Source organism: Saimiri boliviensis, chromosome 20 (genome assembly GCF_048565385.1).
Source record: "Saimiri boliviensis isolate mSaiBol1 chromosome 20, mSaiBol1.pri, whole genome shotgun sequence".
Classification (NCBI taxonomy): Eukaryota; Metazoa; Chordata; class Mammalia; order Primates; family Cebidae; genus Saimiri; species Saimiri boliviensis.
The window spans coordinates 24,773,470-24,792,392 of NC_133468.1; the positions used below are offsets into that span (position 1 = coordinate 24,773,470).

General features: G+C 39.3%; 1 protein-coding gene across 2 annotated transcripts in view; it reads left to right on the forward strand.

Annotated features, from left to right (window-relative positions):
• Positions 1-17,312, forward strand: part of LOC101042087 (SRY-box transcription factor 30) — a 29,532-nt gene extending 12,220 nt beyond the window's left edge. The window contains exons 4-5 of one of the 2 annotated variants that reach the window (XM_039460413.2): positions 221-713; positions 15,469-17,312. In XM_039460413.2, the coding sequence (XP_039316347.1) occupies positions 221-713; positions 15,469-15,850 (875 nt within the window). In that variant the 3' untranslated portion in view covers positions 15,851-17,312. The remainder of the gene's footprint in view (positions 1-220; positions 714-15,468) is intronic. The other variant, XM_074390413.1, reaches the window with a different exon arrangement.
• The last annotated feature ends 1,611 nt before the right edge of the window (positions 17,313-18,923 follow it).

An 18,923-nucleotide genomic window follows, 5' to 3' on the forward strand; every position in this document is an offset into this window, starting at 1 on the left:
AGTTGGGAAACAGAGACAAAAAATGTAAATAACAAGAAAACAAAATAACTTCAGTTTGTTCAAAATGCTGCAAAGGAAACAGTGGTTTGATATGATCATGCAGTTAGGTAAGGTGGTTGATGAAGGCCTCTGCTTATGCAATTCCTTAAACATTACTGAAAGAAGAAAAACATGGAATGACTCAGTTAATTCTTGATTTATGCTGTTTTTATTTCTAAAGGTGAAACCTCACCTGCCATCCAACTGCCCACACCTGCAGTCCAGCGCCCAAGCCCTGTCACACTTTTCCAGCCCAGCGTCTCCAGTGCTGCTCAGGTGGCTGCCCAGGATCCAAGTCTGCCTCTCCACCCAGCACTCCCACCCCAACGATTTGCTGGGCCTTCCCAAACGGACACCCTTCGGCTGCATTCTGAAGCCACTCACACTGTGAAGCGACCCACCCCTGTCTCTCTAGAGAGCTCCAACAGGATTTCAACTAGTGCAAGTACTGCCCATGCCAGATTTGCAACTTCAACCATCCAGCCGCCTAAGGAGTATTCCAGTGTTTCTGCTTGCCCAAGAAGTGCTCGGATCCCCCAGGCTCCTCCTATTCCACACCCACATGTCTACCAGCCGCCTCCCCTGGGCCATCCAGCCACACTGTTTGGGACACCACCAAGATTCTCTTTTCATCACCCTTACTTCCTACCAGGACCTCACTACTTCCCATCAAGGTAAATTAACTTTTTTTTTTTTTTTTTTTTTACCTAAACATTCAGCTAATGAGTTTTTACCTCTGACAGCATTTAAAAAAAAAAAAAAACAAACACTGAAAAGGGCACTTCTTGAATTCTGCTGATTAGGAGCCAAGCAGTTAACATAAATAGATGAAGAGGGCCAGGTGAGAGGTGGGGGAACTAGAGTGAGTGCCTGCTCTAACTTGGCTCCAGCCGACTCTTATTATGTAAGAATATAGGCTTCAGGCTGAGTGCAGCGGCTCACACCTGTAATTCCAGCACTTTGGGAGGCCGAGGTGGTTGGGTAACTTGAGGTCAGAAGTTTGAGACCAGCCTGGCCAATATGATGAAACCCCATCTCTACTAAAAATACAAAAAATTAGTCAGATGTGGTGGCACATACCTGTGATCCCAGCTACTCGGGAGACTGAGGCAGGAGAATCATTTGAACCCAGGAGGAGGCAGAGGTTTCAGTGAGATCATACCACTGCACTCCAGCCTGGGTGACCATCTCAAAAAAACAGAAAAACAAAACAAACAAATATATATATATATATATATATATATATATATATATATATATATGGGCTTCAGTGTTGTCAAATATAATTTTTCATGCAAAATAACTGTAAGGGACCTTAAGATCATTTAGTCAAAGGTATAGAGTTATGCTGATTGTATAGAGGAGATACTTTTCAAACTTTAATGTGCATATAAATCATATGTTATTTTGTTAAAATGCAGATTCTGATTCATTGGGTCTGGGGTATAGTAGTATCCTGTATGGGGGTATAGTATGCCTGATATTCTGTGTTTCTAGCAAGCTCCCAAGTGATTGCCAATTCTGCTGGTTTATGGACCACACTTATAGCAAGGGTATAGAAGAGGGCATTTGGTCTAAGTGAAAAGTAGAAAATTTCCCATATAAATTACCAATAAAGAAATTGATTTTCATAAGGAAATATCTTTGGAAAACAATGTGTAACTTCATTTTGGAATGATAGAAATTTAACTCTCTTGGAAGTATTCTGATAGAGTGGTATTAGCCTCTACTTTTCTTTTTATTTATTTATTTTTATTTTTAAAGATGGGGTTTCACCGTGATGGCCAGGCTGGTCTTGAACTCCTGACCAGAGATGATCCACCCACCTCAGCCTCCCAAAGTGCTAGGATTACAAGTGTGAGCCACTGCGCCCGGCCCTAGCCTCTACTTTTCAATTACTGTTAAACATGTAGACAAAGATAGTTTATGTTGAGATTGGAGTATTAAAGTGTCTAACACCAATCTTTTATTCTTACTTAGCAAGTAAATCTGCTTCCCACTGGGGTATACCTACCACCTCAATAGAAACAACTTTTGAGGTATTTATTATGTTGCTTCAATTTATAATGGGATTACTTGCTTTTGGATCCTTAGCTCAGGACTGGAAGAAAGTGGAACCAGAGGATTAGATCAGGAGAAAGGGAAATGTTTTGTTATCTAGGGTTTGTTTTGTTTTGTTTTATGTAGAATCTTTTTATCTTTTGCAACCTTAGTAAATATTTTAGTTCAAGGGATCAAACCTCAAGAGACTTTTAATTTAAGGCCAGGGGAGTTGATAATCTCTTCTTATTGCTACCTGCTAGGATCTAGGATTTTACAGGAATTGCAGAATTTTACAAAATGTTTTCTAGATATAAGAAAAATATAAAGGATGTAGATGGAATTTAATAACTGAGTAAAATACGTGACCTTAGAACCTTGAGGCCTGTAACAAAAATTGTGGAAATTGTATCTGTTACATAATTCATTATGTAATATGGGAAATGTTTGGACCCTGTTTACTCACAGGATAGGTGAGGTGAAAAAAAGTCAATTACAACGGACTATGTGCCACACTCTCCCTCTAGCTGTTATTGGTTTTTTTGTTTGTTGCATTTTTCTTCTTTTTAGTGTTTTGAGAGTTTGTTCAAGGTTATACAGTGGGAAAGCTAATAGTCAAATTCAGGTTTGTTTGATTTTGAATTTCATGTTTGCCATTTTGTTGTTGTTGAGACAGTCTTCTCTGTCACCAGGCTGGAGTTCAGTAGTGTGATCTTGGCTCACTGCAACCTCTGCCTCTTGGGTTCAAGCAATTCCCCTGCCTCAGCCTCCTGAGTGGCTGGGACTACAGGCGCGTGCCACAACATCCGGCTAACTCTTTGTATTTTAATAGAGACGAGGTTTCACAATGTGGGCCAGGATGGTCTTGATCTCCTGATTTCATGATCTGCCTGCCTTGGCCTCCCAAAGTGCTGGGATTACAGGCATGAGCCGCTGTACCCAGCCATATTTGTCTTTTTTTCTACATCAATAAGACTTCTCATTATAATGGTTCCTCTTGATTGGCAGCTGTTAGTTGCTAGCAGAGAATCATCTGGAAAAAATATACTTTCGAATAAAAAATTTAAATGGTCAAGTGAAGGTTGGGGCAGGTAATGTTTCCTTAAATATTACACAGATTAAATCATAGAAGTCTACCTTACTTATTCATGACAAGACTTGTAAGATTTGGTTATTAATGTATAAATTGTCTGACACACTTTTAAGTTAAGGAACATTTTAAAAGGAAGCTCTTGAGAGTAAATTCTTTTTTTTTTTTTTTTTCTGAGACAGAGTCTCACTCTGTCGCCCAGGCTGGAATGTGTAGTGCAGTGGCGTGATCTTGACTCACAGCAACCTCCTGGGGACAAGTAGTTCTCCTGTCTCAGTCTCCCGAGTAGCTGGGACTACAGGTGCAGAGGAGATTTTTGTATTTGTATCTGGTTAATTTTTGTATTTTTAGTGGAGATAGGGTTTCACCATATTGGTCAGGCTGGTCTTGAACTCATGACCTCAGGTGCCGCCTCAGCCTCCCAAAGTGCTGGGATTACAGGCATAAGCCACTGTGTTCAGCCGAAAGTAAGTTCTCAGAAGTCAGAAACTATCTTTTTTTTGTTGTTATTACTGTTATTGCTAATTAACAGTAATGCTTTGGAAGAACCAAATGAAGTGAATAAGTAGTAGTTATAGTGAATTTTTATTTCATTTAGGAATGTCAGAGCAGTATGTCAACTATGAACTTAAGCTATGCATAGTTTTTCAAAAAAGAAGACCAGTCTTATCAATTGTAATATTTTTCAATTGTTTTTCTGATTTCTACCTGTATGTGTCTCATGATAATTTTTCAAGGAAATAGATAATCTATTTATGATGTTCTAGGTATATATTTCAGTAAACTCTAAATGCCAAAATTAGTTGATTCTTTCTCGGTTTTTCTTTTCACCTTACTGAGAATGGAATCTTCTGTAAAGAATATTTCTGGGTAGGTGCAGTGGCTGATGCCTGTAATCCCAGCACTTTGGAAGGCCAAGGAGGGCGGATCACCTGAGGTCAGGTGTTCCAGACCAGCCTGGCCAACATGATGAAACCCTGTCTCTACTAAAATACAAAAATTAGCCAGGCATGGTGGTGGGCACCTGTGCAGGAGAATCACTTGAACTTGGGAGGTGGAGGTTGCAGTGAACCAAGATCACACCACTGCACTCCAGCCTAGGCGACAGGAGTGAAATTCCGTCTAAAAAAAAAATGCCAGGCATGGTGGCTCATGCTTGTAGTCCCAGCACTTTGGAAGGCCAAGGCTGGTGGATCATGAGGCCAGGAGTTTGAGAAGATCTGTCTTTTGTATATTTAGTAGAGACAGGTGAAACCCTGTCTCTACTAAATATACAAAAATTAGCCAGGTGTGGTGATGTACACCTGTAGTCTCAGCTACTCAGGAGGCTAAGGCAGGAAAATCCCTTGAACCTGGGAGACGGAGGTTGCAGTAAGCTGAAATCACGCCACTGGACTCCAGCCTGACAACAGAGCAAGACTCTGTCTCAAAAAAAAATTTTCCTCCCTAATTTAGTTATTTATATGTGGAATTATCTAACTATTTCAATGTTATAATTGTAATGGACATTTAAGATATACATATAAATATGTATTTTGTGTGCGTGTATATATATATATATATATATATATATATATATATATATGGTTATTCATTATTTTAAAATTTCAGCTGGGCATGGTGGCTCACACCTGTCATCCAGACACTTTGGGAGGCCAAGGAGGGAGGATCTCTTGATCCCAGGAGTTGGAGACCAGTCTGGGCAATTTAGTGAGACCTTGTCTCTCAAAAAAACCTTTTTTTTTTCATTAGCTGGGCATGGTGGTGTGTGCTTGTAGTCCCAGCTACTTGAAAGCTAAGGTGGGAGGATCACTTAAGCCTGGGAGGTGAAGACTGCAGTGAGCCAAGATCACGCCACTGCACTCCAGTCTGGGCATCAGAGTGAGACCATGTCTCCAAAAAAAACCCCTAAATTTTTCTTTTTGCCAAACAGTTCATTTTGCCCTGTGTATCTAGAGTAAAAATCAAGTAGGCTAGGTAGTTTAATCAAGGGTCACTTTATAAAACAGATGTACATTCAGAAGTGTTGCTCCCCGTCTCTGGGGTTAACATCTTATTCCTGTCTTCAGATCTTAACCGTTATCATACCGTGTTTATCAAAATGCTGTCTTTCTGTGTACTACATTAATTCTTCAGACTAGTTCTTTTCTCCCTATCTCTCTTTCTTCTTCTTGCATATATTGGGCTTTCGCATTCAAGGGGGATACATAGGATCTTCATTCTATTGGCCATTGAATAAAAAACTATGTGTTTAAAATCTGTTGTAATTAGGGATAAAGAAAGATACGAAGACAAGATTTACTAGCTTGAAATACATAGAAAATACACTCAGATATACGGTAGGGAAAATAAGTTCAAATAATTCCTAGAATTGTAGAAATAGCATCTAAATTGCAACATTTTAGGCAAGTGAATCAAAGGTTTAAAGCAATTATTTTTAACCTTTGTTTCGGTCAGAGATGCATTTGAGAATTTGATTGAAGATGGACTCTTTCCATACTAATGCATATCTACATACATATATAAACTTTTGCCTAAACTTTTATGGAGGAGGGAAACTTACAGTCCCAAAACATGATAGACTTAGTTAACATATAGCATCTTCTGCTGTAACTAGCTTGAAATGTTGAATTTAAAAATGAACAATTTAATACCTACCTGAACTCACCAGCAAGGAACTCATTATGTGCCAGAATGATTAACAAGTTGAAAACTAGTTACAGTGATCTTGGAGATGATTTTCAGATTCAGAAATAGTTTCATTGGTTATAAACTTGGGTTTTAAGTTGGATGTGCTGGCATGTGCCTGTAGTCTGAGCTACTTGGGAGGCTGAGGTGGAGTTCAAGGCCAGCCTTGGCAACACTTGTGATCCTGTCTCTAAAACGAAAACAAAAACAGAAAAAAAAAACAAAAACAAAAAACCTTAAACTTGAGTTTTAATGTCTGTGAAGGGAAAAGAGATGAGGTCTTGATCCTGCTCTGCGCCCCTGCTCAAGGTGGGGTGGGTACTGAAACTAAAACCTCTCCACAAAGCCAGAACCCTGGAAATTTTTTTTTTTTTTTTTTTTCCGACACAGTCTTGCTCTGCCTGCCAGGTTGGAGCAGTGGTGTGATCTCAACTCACTGCAGCCGTCGCCTCCGGGGTTCAAGCAATTCTTGTGCCTCAGCCTCCTGAGTAGCTAGAATTACAGGTGTGTGCCACCAAGCCTGGCTAATTTTTGTATTTTTAGTAGAGACTGAGTTTTGCCATGTTGGTCAGGCTGGTCTTGAACTCTTGGCCTTAAGTAATCCACCTGCTTTGGTCTCAGAGTGTTGGGATTACAGACAAGAGCCACCACACCCAGCTGGAATAACTTTTTAATCTTGATAAAAGGAATTGAAATTTTTTGACATCGATCCAGATAAAGCACAAAAAGAATCTTGTTTCTACCCAGGACTCTATGTGATTTTCATTAGATATAAAATCCCCATGGTGCTTCACACATTGGTTCAGAATCTAAAATCACCCTATCCACTGGATGCAGACGTTCTTTTTTTTTAAATTGTTTTGAGATGGAGTTTCACTCTTTTTGCCCAGGCTGGAGTGTAATGCTGCAATCTCAGCTCACGGCAACCTCTACCTCCAGGGTTCAAGTGATTCTTCTTCCTCAGCCTCCTGAGTAGCTGGGATTACAGATGCCTGCCACCATATCCAGTTAATTTTGTATTTTGAAATATATAGACTGGTTTCACCCATCTCTACTGCAAGTCCAGTGAGACCTAATTAGCTAGACTTTTCAGGATTGAGTACCAGAGAGAAGAGAGCTACACACACAGTAAACTCCAGATGACTGTAGGGTTCCTCTTGAGTATTCAGTGAAGTACTGATTAATGCATGCTTGTGAAGAAACAACCTCTAATCCACCTGAAAGGATTAGAGAAAACAGTATCTGGCAATCATGCACTAACACAGTGCTGAGAATAGTCCCACCAACTAGACTGGAAAACTTTTATGGGGCACAGGACATTGAGTACTCAGAAGTACCCTTGCTTCAGATAGCCTTAGCCTGAATGTTGACAAGGTGGGTTTTGCTGCAAACCCAGTCGAGTGCAGTGGCATGATCATAGCTCACTGTAGCCTCAAATTCCTGGGCCAAAGCAATCCTTCTGCCTCAGCCTCCCAAGTAACAGGGACTACAGGTGTGTGCCACCATGCCCAGCTAATATTTTCATTTTTTTGTAGAGACAGGGCTTCATTTTGTTGCCCAAGATGGTTTCAAAGAGGCATGAGCCATTGTGCTCTAAATATTCTTTTTTTTTATTTTTTAAAGACAGATTCTCACTCTGTTGCCCAGGCTTGAGTGCAGTGGTACAATCTCAGCTCACTGCAACCTCCGCCTCTTGGGTTCAAGCAAGCAATTCTCCTGCCTCAGCCTCTGGAGTAGCTGGGATTACAGGCCGTACCACTACACCTGGCTAATTTTTGTATTTTTAGTAGAGACGGGGTTTCACCGTGTTGGCCAGGCTGGTCTCAAACTTCTGACTTCAGGTGATCCAGCCACCTCAGCCTCTGAAAGTGCTGGGATTACAGGCGTGAGCCATCAGGTCTGGCTAAAAATTCTTAAAAGGAAGACCTGAAGGAATCAACTTGTTTCTAAGTAATTTAACTGCATTCAAGAGAAACCTCAAGACTAGAAATAGAATCAAATGATTGAAAAGATAAGTGAGAGTACAGTTCATTTTTGTGATGGCAGCACAAGGAGCTCCATGGACCCAGTCTCTATCAAACAAGTGTAACTGGTGAAAACCGTTTTTTAAAACCACCCATTGAAATCTCTGGAAATTGCTGGGTGTGGTGGTGTACTTGTAGTCCCAGCTACTTGGGAGGCTGACGCAGGAAGATTGCTTGAGCCCAGGAATTTGAGACTGCAGTGAGCTATGGTTATGCCACTGCATTCCGGCCTGGGTGACAGAGCAAGACTCTATCTCTTAAATTACATATATATGTGGGGGGGGGGGAATATGAGATATCTCTGTGTGTGTGTTTATATGTATATATACATTATATATATATATGGAAATCCAGAAGGCCACACACATATCCGGAGCTAGACCCATGTTCAGAAAACATACAAAAACACCCCGAGCTTTGAACTCTGATCTGTAGGCTCTGTGTAAGCAGGAAGTAAAGACTAAGGCAGAATTGAAAACAGCCTAGCTGAGTATTTAAGGAGTGTCTCAACTCAAAGCCAATCTGCAAAGACCAGAAGAATATTTTTCGTTTTGTTTCTAGGTTTTTAAAAAATTATTATTATTATACTTTAGATTCTGGGGTACATGTGCAGATCATGCAGGATTGTTGCATAGGTACACACATGGCAATGTGATTTGATGCCTCCATCCCCCCATTACCCATATCTGGCATTTCCCCCCATGTTATCCCTCCCCAGCCTTCCTACTCCCCACTGTTCCTCCCCTAGTCTCCCTCAACAGACTCCAGCGTATGATGCTCCCCTGTGTCCGTGTGTTCTCATTGTTCAACCCTCACCTATGAGTGAGAACATGCAGTGTTTGATTTTCTGTTCTTGTGTCAGTTTGCTGAGAATGATGGTTTACAGATGCATCCATGTCCCTACAAAGGATACAAACTCATCGTTTTTTATGGCTGCATAGTATTCCATGGTGTATATGTGCCACATTTTCCCTGTCCAGTCTATCATTGATGGGCATTTGGGTTGGTTCCAGGTCTTTGCTGTTGTAAGGAGTGCCGCAACGAACATCTGTGTGCATGTGTCTTTATAATAGAACAATTTATAATCCTTTAGATATATACCCAGTAATGGCATTGCTGGGTCAAATGGAATTTCTATTTCTAGATCCTTGAGGAATTGCCACACTGTCTTCCACAATGGTTGAACTAATTTACGCTCCCATCAACAGTGTAAAAGTATTCCTATTTCTCCACATCCTCTCCATTATCTGCTGTCTCCAGATTTTTTAATGATCGCCATGCTAACTGGTGTGAGATTTGATTTGTGTTTGTATTTGTATCTGATTTGTAACTCAGTGTGGTTTTGATTTGTATTTCTCTAATTTGTATTTCTTTCGTGATGATGAGCATTTTTTCATATGTTCGTTGGCCTCATATATGTCTTCTTTTGAAAAGTGTCTGTTTATGTCCTTTGCCCTCTTTTGAGTAGGTTTGTTTGTTTGTTTCTTATAAATTTAAGTTCTTTGTAGATTCTGGAAATTAGCTCTTTGTCAGATGGGTAGATGGCAAAATTTTTTTCTCATTCTGTTGGTTGCAGGTTCACTTTAATGATTGTTTCCTTTGCTGTACAGAAGCTCTGGAGTTTAATTAGATTCCATTTGTCTATTTTAACTTTTGTTGCCAGTGATTTTGGTGTTTTAGTCATGAAGTCCTTGCTGGTGCCTATGTCTTGAATGGTTTTGCATTGGTTTTCTTCTAGAGTTTTTATGGTGTTAGCCCTTTAATCCATCTGTAGTTAATTTTAGTGTAAGGTGTCAGGAAGGGGTCCAGTTTCTGTTTTCTGCACTTGGCTAGCCAGTTATCCCAATGCCATTTATTAAATAGAGAATCCTTTCACCATTGCTTGTTTTTGTCAGGTTTGTCAAAGATCAGATGGTTATAGATGTGTCTTGAACCCCCGACCTCAGGTGATCCACCTACCTTGGCCTCCAAAGTGCTTGGATTACAGGCATGAGCTGCCACACCCGGCCTGGTTATAGGTGTGTCATTGCCTCCAAGGCCTCTGTTCTGTTCCATTGGTCTATACCTCTGTTTTGCTACCAGTACCATGCTGTTTTGATTACAATAGCCTTGTAGCATAGTTTGAAGTCAGGTAGCGTGATGCCTCTAGCTTTGTTCTTTTTGCTTAGGATTGTCTTGGCTATGAGGGCTCTCTTTTAGTTTTATATGAAGTTTAAGGTGGTTTTTTCCAGTTCTGTGAAGAGGGTCATAAGTAGTTTGATAGGGATAGCATTGAATCTCTAAATTACTTTGGGCAGTATGGCCATTTTCACAATATTGATTCTCTCTAACCATGAGCATGGAATGTTTTTCCATTTGTTTGTGTCCTTTCTTATTTCCTTGAGCAGTGGTTCATAGTTCTCCTTGAAGAGGTTATTTACATCCTTTGTCAGTTGTATTCCTAGGTATTTTATTCTCTTTGTAGCAATTGTGAATGGGAGTTTGCTCTTGATTTGACTCTCTTTTAGTTTGTTATTGGTGTATAGCAGGCATCCCCAAACTACGGCCCACAGGCCAAATGCGACCCCCTGAGGCCATTTATCTGGCCCCCCGCCACACTTCAGGAAGGGGCACCTCTTTCATTGGTGGTCAGTGAGAGGAGCACAGTATGTGGCGGCCCTCCAACAGTCTGAGGGACAGTGAACTGGCCCCCTGTGTAAAAAGTTTGGGGACGCCTGGTGTATAGGAATGCTTGTGATTTCTGCACGTTGATTTTGTATCTGAGACTTTGCTGAAGTTTCTTATCAGTTTAAGGAGATTTTGGGCTGAAATGATGGGGTCTTCTAAATATATAATCATGTCATCTGCAGATAGAGACAATTTCACTTCCTCCTTTCCTAATTGAATACCCTTTATTTATTTATTTTTTTCTTGCCTGATTGCTCTGGCTAGAACTTCCAATACTGTGTTGAATAGGAGTGGTGAGAGAGGGCATCCTTGTCTAGTGCCAGATTTCAAAGGGAATGCTTCCAGTTTTTGCCCGTTCAGTGTGGTATTTGCTGTAGGTTTGTTGTAAATAGCTTTTGTTATTTTGAGATACATTCTATTGATACCTAGTTTCTTGAGAGTTTTTAGCATAAAGGCTGTTGAATTTTGTGAAAGGCCTTCTTTGCATCTGTTGAGATAATCATGTGGTTTTTGTCTTTGGTTCTGTTTATGTGGTAGATTATGCTTATGGACTTGCGTATGTTGAACCAGCTTTACATCCCTGGGATGAAGCCTACTTGATCGTGATGGATAAACTGTTTGATGTGCTGTTGCAATAGTTTGCCAGTATTTTATTGAAGATTTTTGCATCTGTGTTCATCATGGATATTGGCCTGAAGTTTTCTGTTTGTGTTGAGTCTCTGCTGGGTTTTGGTATCAGGATGATGTTGGTCTCATAAAATGATTTGGGAAGGATTCTCTCTTTTTGGATTGTTTGGAATAGTTTCAGAAGGAGTGGTACCAACTCCTCTTTGTATGTCTGGTCGAATTCGGCTGCGAACCCATCTGGACCTGGGCTTTTTTTGGTTGGTAGGCTATTAATTGCTGCCCCAACTTCAGCCCTTGTTATTGGTCTATTCAGGGTTTTGACTTCCTGTTTCAGTCTTGGGAGGGTGCAAGTGTCCAGGAATTTATCCATTTCTTCAGGTTTACTGATTTGTATGCATAGAGTTGTTTGTAGTAATCTGTGATGGTACTTTGTATTTCTGTGTAATTGGTGGTGATATCCCCTTTATTGTTTTTTATTGCATCTATTTGATTCTTCTCTGTTTTCTTTTTTATTAATCTGGCTAGCGGTTTATTTTGTTGATCTTTTCAAAAAACCAGCTCCTGGATTTATTGATTTTTTTGAAGGGTTTTTTGTGTCTCTATTTTCTTCAGTTCTGCTCTGATCTTACTTATTTCTTGTCTTCTGCTAGCTTTTGAGATTTTTTTATCTTGCTCCTCTAGCTCTTTCAGTATTGATCATAGGGTGTCGATTTTAGATATTTCCTTGCTCTCATGTGTGCATTTATTGCTATAAATTTCCCTCTAGACACTGCTCTAAATGTGTCCCAGATATTCTGGTATGTTGTATATTTGTTCTTGTTGGTTTCAAAGAACATCTTTATTTCTGCCTTCATTTCATTGTTTATCCAGTCAACATTCAAGAGCCAGTTGTTCGGTTTCCATTAAGTTGTGCATTTCTGCGTTAGTTTCTTTCTTTTTTTTTGAGACGGAGTTTCACTCTTGTTACCCAGGCTGGAGTGCAATGGCGCAATCTCGGCTCACCGCAACCTCTGCCTCCTGGCTTCAAGCAATTCTCCTGCCTCAGCCTCCTGAGTAGCTGGGATTACAGGCACATGCCACCATGCCCAGCTAATTTTTTGTATTTTTAGTAGAGACAGGGTTTCACCACGTTGCCCAGGATGGTCTCGATCTCTCGACCTCGTGATCCACCCGCCTCGGCCTCCCAAAGTGCTGGGATTACAGGCTTGAGCCATCGTGCCCAGCCCTTTTATTTTTATTTATTTATTTTTTTAATTTTTATTATTTATTATTATTTTTTTTGAGACAGAGTTTCACTCTTGTTACCCAGGCTGGAGTGCAATGGCGCGATCTCAGCTCACCGCAACCTCCACCTCCTGGGTTCAGGCAATTCTCCTGCCTCAGCCTCCTGAGTAGCTTGGATTACAGGCATGCGCCACCATGCCCAGCTACTTTTTTTTTTTTTGTATTTTTAGTAGAGACAGGGTTTCACCATGTTGAACAGGATGGTCTCGATCTCTTGACCTCATGATCCACCTGCCTCAGCCTCCCAAAGTGCTGGGATTACAGGTGTGAGCCACTGTACCCGGCCTGCATTAGTTTCTTAATCCTGAGTTCTAATTTGATTGCACTGTGGTCTGAGAGATTTATGATTTCTGTTCTTTTGCATTTGCTGAGGAGTGATTTACTTCCAATTATGTGGTCAGTTTTAGAGTAGGTACCATGCAGTGCTAAGAAGAATGTATATTCTGTGGATTTGTGGTGGAGAGTTCTGTAGATATCTATTAGTTTTGCTTGGTCCAGATCTGAGTTCAAGTCCTGGATATCCTTGTTAATTTTCTGTCTCATTGATCTGTCTAATATTGACAGTGGAGTGTCTCCCACTATTATTGTGTGGGAGTCTAAGTCTCTTTGTAGGTCATTAAGAACTTGCTTTATGTACCTGGGTGCTCCTGTATTGGGTGTGTATATATGTAGGATCGTTAGCCCTTCTTGTTGCATTGATCCTTTTACCATTGTGTAACACCCTTCTTTGTCTCTTGTGATCTTTGTTGGTTTAAAGTCTATTTTATCAGAGACTAGGATTGCAACTCCTGTTTTTTTTTTGCTCTCCATTTGTTTGGTAAATCTTCCTCCATCCCTTTATTTTGAGCCTGTGTGTGTCCTTGCATATAAGATAGGTTTCCTGAATACAGCAAAATACTGGTGGATTTTGACTTTTTATCTGATTTGCCAGTCTGTGTCTTTTGATTGGGGCATTTAGCCCATTTACATTTAGCGTTAATAGAATTTGATCCTACCATTTTGATGCTAGCTGGTTGTTTTGCCCGTCGGTTGACGCAGTTTCTTCATTGTGTTGATGGTCTTTACCATTCGGTTCATTTTTGGAGTGGCTGGTACTGGTTGTTCCTGTCTATTTAGTGCTTCTTTCAGGATCTCTCATAAGGCAGGCCTGGTAGTGATGAAATCTCTCAGCAATTCCTTGTTCATAAAGGATTTTATTTCTTCTTTGCTTATGAAGCTTAGTTTGGCTGGATATGAAATTCTAGGTTGAAAGTTCTTTTCTTTAAGGATGTTGAATATTGATCCCCACTCTCTTCTGGCTTGTTGGGTTTCTGCTGAGAGATCCACTGTGAGTCTGATGGGTTTCCCTTTGTGGGTAACTCAATCTTTCTGTCTGGCTGCCCTTAGGATTTTTTCCTTCATTTCAACCCTGATGAATCTGATGATTATGTGCCTTGGGGTTGCTCTTCTTGAGGAATATTTTTGTGATGTTCTCTGTATTTCCTGGACTTGAATGTTGACGTGCCTTGCTAGGTTGGGGAAGTTCTCCTGAATAATATACTGAAGAGTGTTTTCCAGCTTGGATTCATTGTCTTCGTCACATTCAGGTACACCTATTAAACGTAGATTTGGTCTTTTCACATAATCCCATATTTCTTGCAGGCTTTGTTAATTTCTTTTCACTCTTTTTTCTCTAATCTTGCCTTCTCATTTTATTTCATTGAGTTGATCTTCAATCTCTGATATCCTTTCTTCCGCTTGGTCGATTCAGCTATTGAAACTTATGTGTGCTTTGCAAAGTTCTCGTGTTGTTTTTCAGCTCCGTCAAGTCATTTATATTCTTCTCTAAGCTGTTTATTCTCATTAGCATTTTGTCTAACCTTTTTTCAAGGTTCTTAGTTTCTTTGCATTGGGTTAGAACATGTTCTTTTAGCTAAGAGAAGTTTGTTATTACCCACCTTCTAAGCCTGTTTCTGTCAATTCATCAGATGCATTCTCCATCCAGCCTTGTTCCCTTGCTGGTGAGGAGTTGTGATCCCTTAGAGGAGGAGAGGTGTTCTGATTTTTGGAGTTTTCATCCTTTTTGTGCTGGTTTCTTCCCATCTTTGTGGATTTATCTACCTGTCATCTTTGTAGTTGGTGACTTTCAGGTGGAGTCTCTGAGTGGACGTCCTTTTTGTTGATGTTGGAAGTTATTTCTTTCTGTTTTTTGGTTTTCCTTCAAACAGTCAGTCCACTCTGCTGTAAGACTGCTGGAGGTCCACTCGAGACCCTGCTTGCCTAGGGATCACCTGCGGCATCTGTAGAACAGTAAGGGTTGCTGCTGATTGTTTCTAGGTTTTTAAGGAAATATCTATCAAATTTCTATCTGACCACAAAGCTAATTGAACAGAGATTTCAATGACCATTCATAACAAAGAATACACCCTTTACAAAAATACTCTAGAAAATCAAATAAACAACTACAACCCAAAACAAGCAACAACAACAAACCTTAGAAAAGGGAAAGAATTTGATTTCTAGTGACATCACATTATAATATTCAAAACATCCAGTTTTCAACAAAAAGTTACAAGATATGCAGAGAAACAAGGAAATAGAGCATTCGCAAATACCAGTAAAAACAACTGTTGCATTGTTTACTAAGTGTCAATTCTTAGCATAGTTCAATGCACATCAGCATTTCAAAGCTCAACACACATCTGCATTCCAAAACCTTACATGGTTTGAGGCATTTGAGGGAAAGGCCAGAATAAGCAATTTCCTTATCAAGATTGTCAAAAGGTAAGAAGCCTGAGGCTAACGATAGATAATAGTGCTGGTGAGTATTCCAGTTACAAGCTCCCTTTCCTATTTCTTATGGGTGGTGACTGGGCAGTGGGAAAAGAGCAAAGGAACGCATGAAGTGATTACAGAAAGGAACTTTCCAAGCCCCAAAGAGGATGCATTAACTTGCTCCCTTAGTCTGTATGCAAGGCAATACATGGGCAAGGTATGATCTAATTCCTTGTTTGTGTCTTTATGCTGCAGCACCTGCCCTTATAGTCGGCCTCCCTTTGGTTATGGAAATTTTCCAAGTTCAATGCCAGAATGCCTTGGTTATTATGAAGACACGTACCAAAAACATGAGGCTATATTTTCAGCTTTAAATAGAGAGTATCCTTTTAGAGACTACCAAGATGAACGCACACACAGCGAAAATTCTCGGAGTTGTGAGAACATAGATGGAACCTCTTACTATAACAGTCATAGCCACAGTGGGGAAGAATACTTAAACCCTGTGCCTCAGATGGACATTGGAACCTTGGAGAATGTCTTCACAGCCCCGACATCAACTCCTTCTAGCATCCAGCAAGTCAATGTCACTGACAGTGATGAGGAGGAAGAAGAAAAAGTACTCAGGAATTTATAATTTTAAAAGAAATATACATAGAAAATAAACATTTCTTAAAATATATTCTGGGTCAGTTGGTATGAGGGAAAAAAAGCCTAGAATGCTTTGCTGAAAGTTTTCAGTCATGATTTGAGGAGTTAAAACTGAATGCAATTTATGTCTTCATAAAATTTTGATTAGTGAAACTAGAGTCTGGATGTTTCATTGTAGGAATATTTAAGATATTAAATAGTTTATTTTTAATGGCTGAAATTTACATCAATATATATTAACATTACTTTATCCTGGAACATGCAAAATACTGAAGCCTCACAATTGTATGTGAGGGGAAAGGGGGTATATACTAGCATAGTGTGATTTTTATTTTATCTCAAGATACATTTATTTTTCTTAAATAATTTTTTTGGTTTGGTGTTTATGTAATACTTATGGTTGTTGCCAATTTTTGATGTGACATTTTGAAAATATTTTGACAGGCTGGGCATGGTGGCTCACGCCTGTAATCCAAGCACTTTGGAGGCTAAGGTGGGCAGATCACCTGAGGTTGGGAGTTCAAGACCAGCCTGAGCAACATGGTGAAACCCTGTCTTTATAAAAAATAAAAAGAAAAAGAAAATATTTTGACAACTCTTAGTAGTGAACTGGGACTCAGTTGCTAAATTTAATTTACACTAATAACCAATTACAAGTTCCAAATGTGTTTAATGGCACCTGGATAATTCCTTCAGCTAAATGTAGTCATTTCTGTTTCTAAATATTTTATCATCGTTTTTTAATATCCTTTTCCATTTGGCATACATTGTTCTATTTTTGTTGTAATTAAATAAACATAGATAAAATTGTTCTTGTTAGATGTTTTCTGTTTGGGGGATAGAAATAAGCAAACAGAGTATTGTTTATAGAAGATTGTTGTCTACAACACATACAGATACCCATTTTTACCAATAGTCTCCAGAATTGCATAGATTCTGTTAGCTCACATGAGACTTAAACTGTGTATCAACAAAGATGCCTACACATTCTGATGCCATTTCCAAACTCTTTACACATATGGACACATGGCTTAAGCATGTCCCAGAACAGAAGAACTCTTCCAGATTTGGCTCAAGCAGCTGTCTTGAAAACCATGAAGTTTATTTAAGAGCATGTGGAATTTATTTAATTCAAAATGAACCAAAAAAACCCTACTTGTGACATAACCTCTTGGTAAGTACCCGCTTAAGGATTCAGAAGACCTTTTTAGAACAGTGTTAGGACTACCGAAGTTGGGATCATGGCAGAATATCTATAAGGTACAAAGTGAATTGATGATAGGAAATAGTCACCAACCAATACACTTTTCCCTCAATCTGTATAATTTATGCAAATTGATATCTTGTTACTTAAAACTGTGTGGAAATTGTGTATGGAAATCTGTTGTAAGCTTCTACCTTCTTCCTTTACTAAACCTGTATTTGTTTTTTAAAGTTTGCTAATGTCATACATTTCATTGGCCTTATACTTAATGTACATAACATTTCCTTTCCCAATAAAAATTTTGTTTTCATGTTTTTATATTCTTTATTACTGTGCACAATGCTGTTTTGATGTCATTAGAGAGAAAAACTTGAATTTCTTGGTGATAGAAAACAAACATTTTGTCACCTCACGTCTGAACTAAAGTAACATTTGGTTGTCTACACATTTGATATCTATACCATTAAGGAGAAATGTATGCAACAATGTGACCCGTTTTACCTCATCTCATTTAATAGCACCTTTGTGACTAACTCAATTTTTACCAAAGACTTTGTTCTTATAGACAAATTGGTTGATGAAATCACTGTGTAAAGTAGAGAATGAGATAGAGCATAGGTCAGTATATCCTAATGGCCTGTCTGCAGGGTAGCCCTGCCCCTCTCCGATTCTTTCCTTAAGCTTTTATTTTAGTTAATAATGCTGGGCAATTCTTTTACTCTTCCTCCTATTCCTCAGTGCTGGGATCAGAAGCCAGGAGTTTAGATGGTTTATAGGTCCATGGAACAATTTGGGCTGGGAAAGATGAATATTTCATTTAGAAAGTACCCAATTGCAGATGAATGTGCCCAACTACAAATCCCCATATCTGATCATTTATAGCTCTTCAAACCACTGACTGGAGATCTACAGACCAAACAAAGCCCTGCCCCACTGGCAGTAATTCATCGCCTTTCTAAGTCATCGAAGTGAAATCCTCCTAATTCAAAGCCACAAGTACTTTCTAATAGGTCTCATTGCTTTGTTTGTTAGATAATGATACTTGTAAGAATAGTCTCAACGTGTGTTGAAATCTCAATATGTTTAGAATGTCACTCTAACTGTTAACATTTGTTGGACAAAGCTGCTCTCACTATTTGCAAATAAAAATTAGTTTCACTGCAAATTGACTGAAAATAGAGTTTGAACTTTCAAGGAGCTGAGTTACCAAGTTTAGGAAGAGAAGAGCAGTATTTCTCTATATTTGCCCATGAGAATCCAAGCCCTTTAGATATTCTGACAAAATTTTGTCAAATAAGTTTGAATAAAACATGTCACATCTTGAAGAGCGTCAGTGTCCATTGGTCTGTCTCAAAAGTCTTGCAATAAAGAAACTTGTTAAACTCTATTTCAGAATTTCCCGATCTTACTTATCGTGAACTCTCCCCAACTTTTTGTGCTAACATATCGCTTACTAACATCTCACAGAGCACACTTCAGAAAATGATAATAGCTGGTGACTTTGGTTTAAAAATTGTTGACTTCACATACGATTTTCTGCATGGGGCAGTTCAAATTCCTTACTGAAAGCACTGGCTGAATAAACTTTTCTCCATTGTACCTTAATAATCTTAAAAGATTGAAAAACTGAAACTTATTGTTGTTAATTTACTGGATATTAAACTTTTTTTTTTTTTTTTTTTTTTTACTTGTGTTCAGGTTTGTTACATAGGTATACATGTGCCATGGTGGTTTGCTGCACCCATGAACCCATTATCTACATTAGGTATTTCTCCTAATGCTATCCTTCCTCTAGTCTCCCACCTCCCAACAGGCCTTGGTGTGTGATGTTCCCCTCCCTGTGTCCATGTGTTCT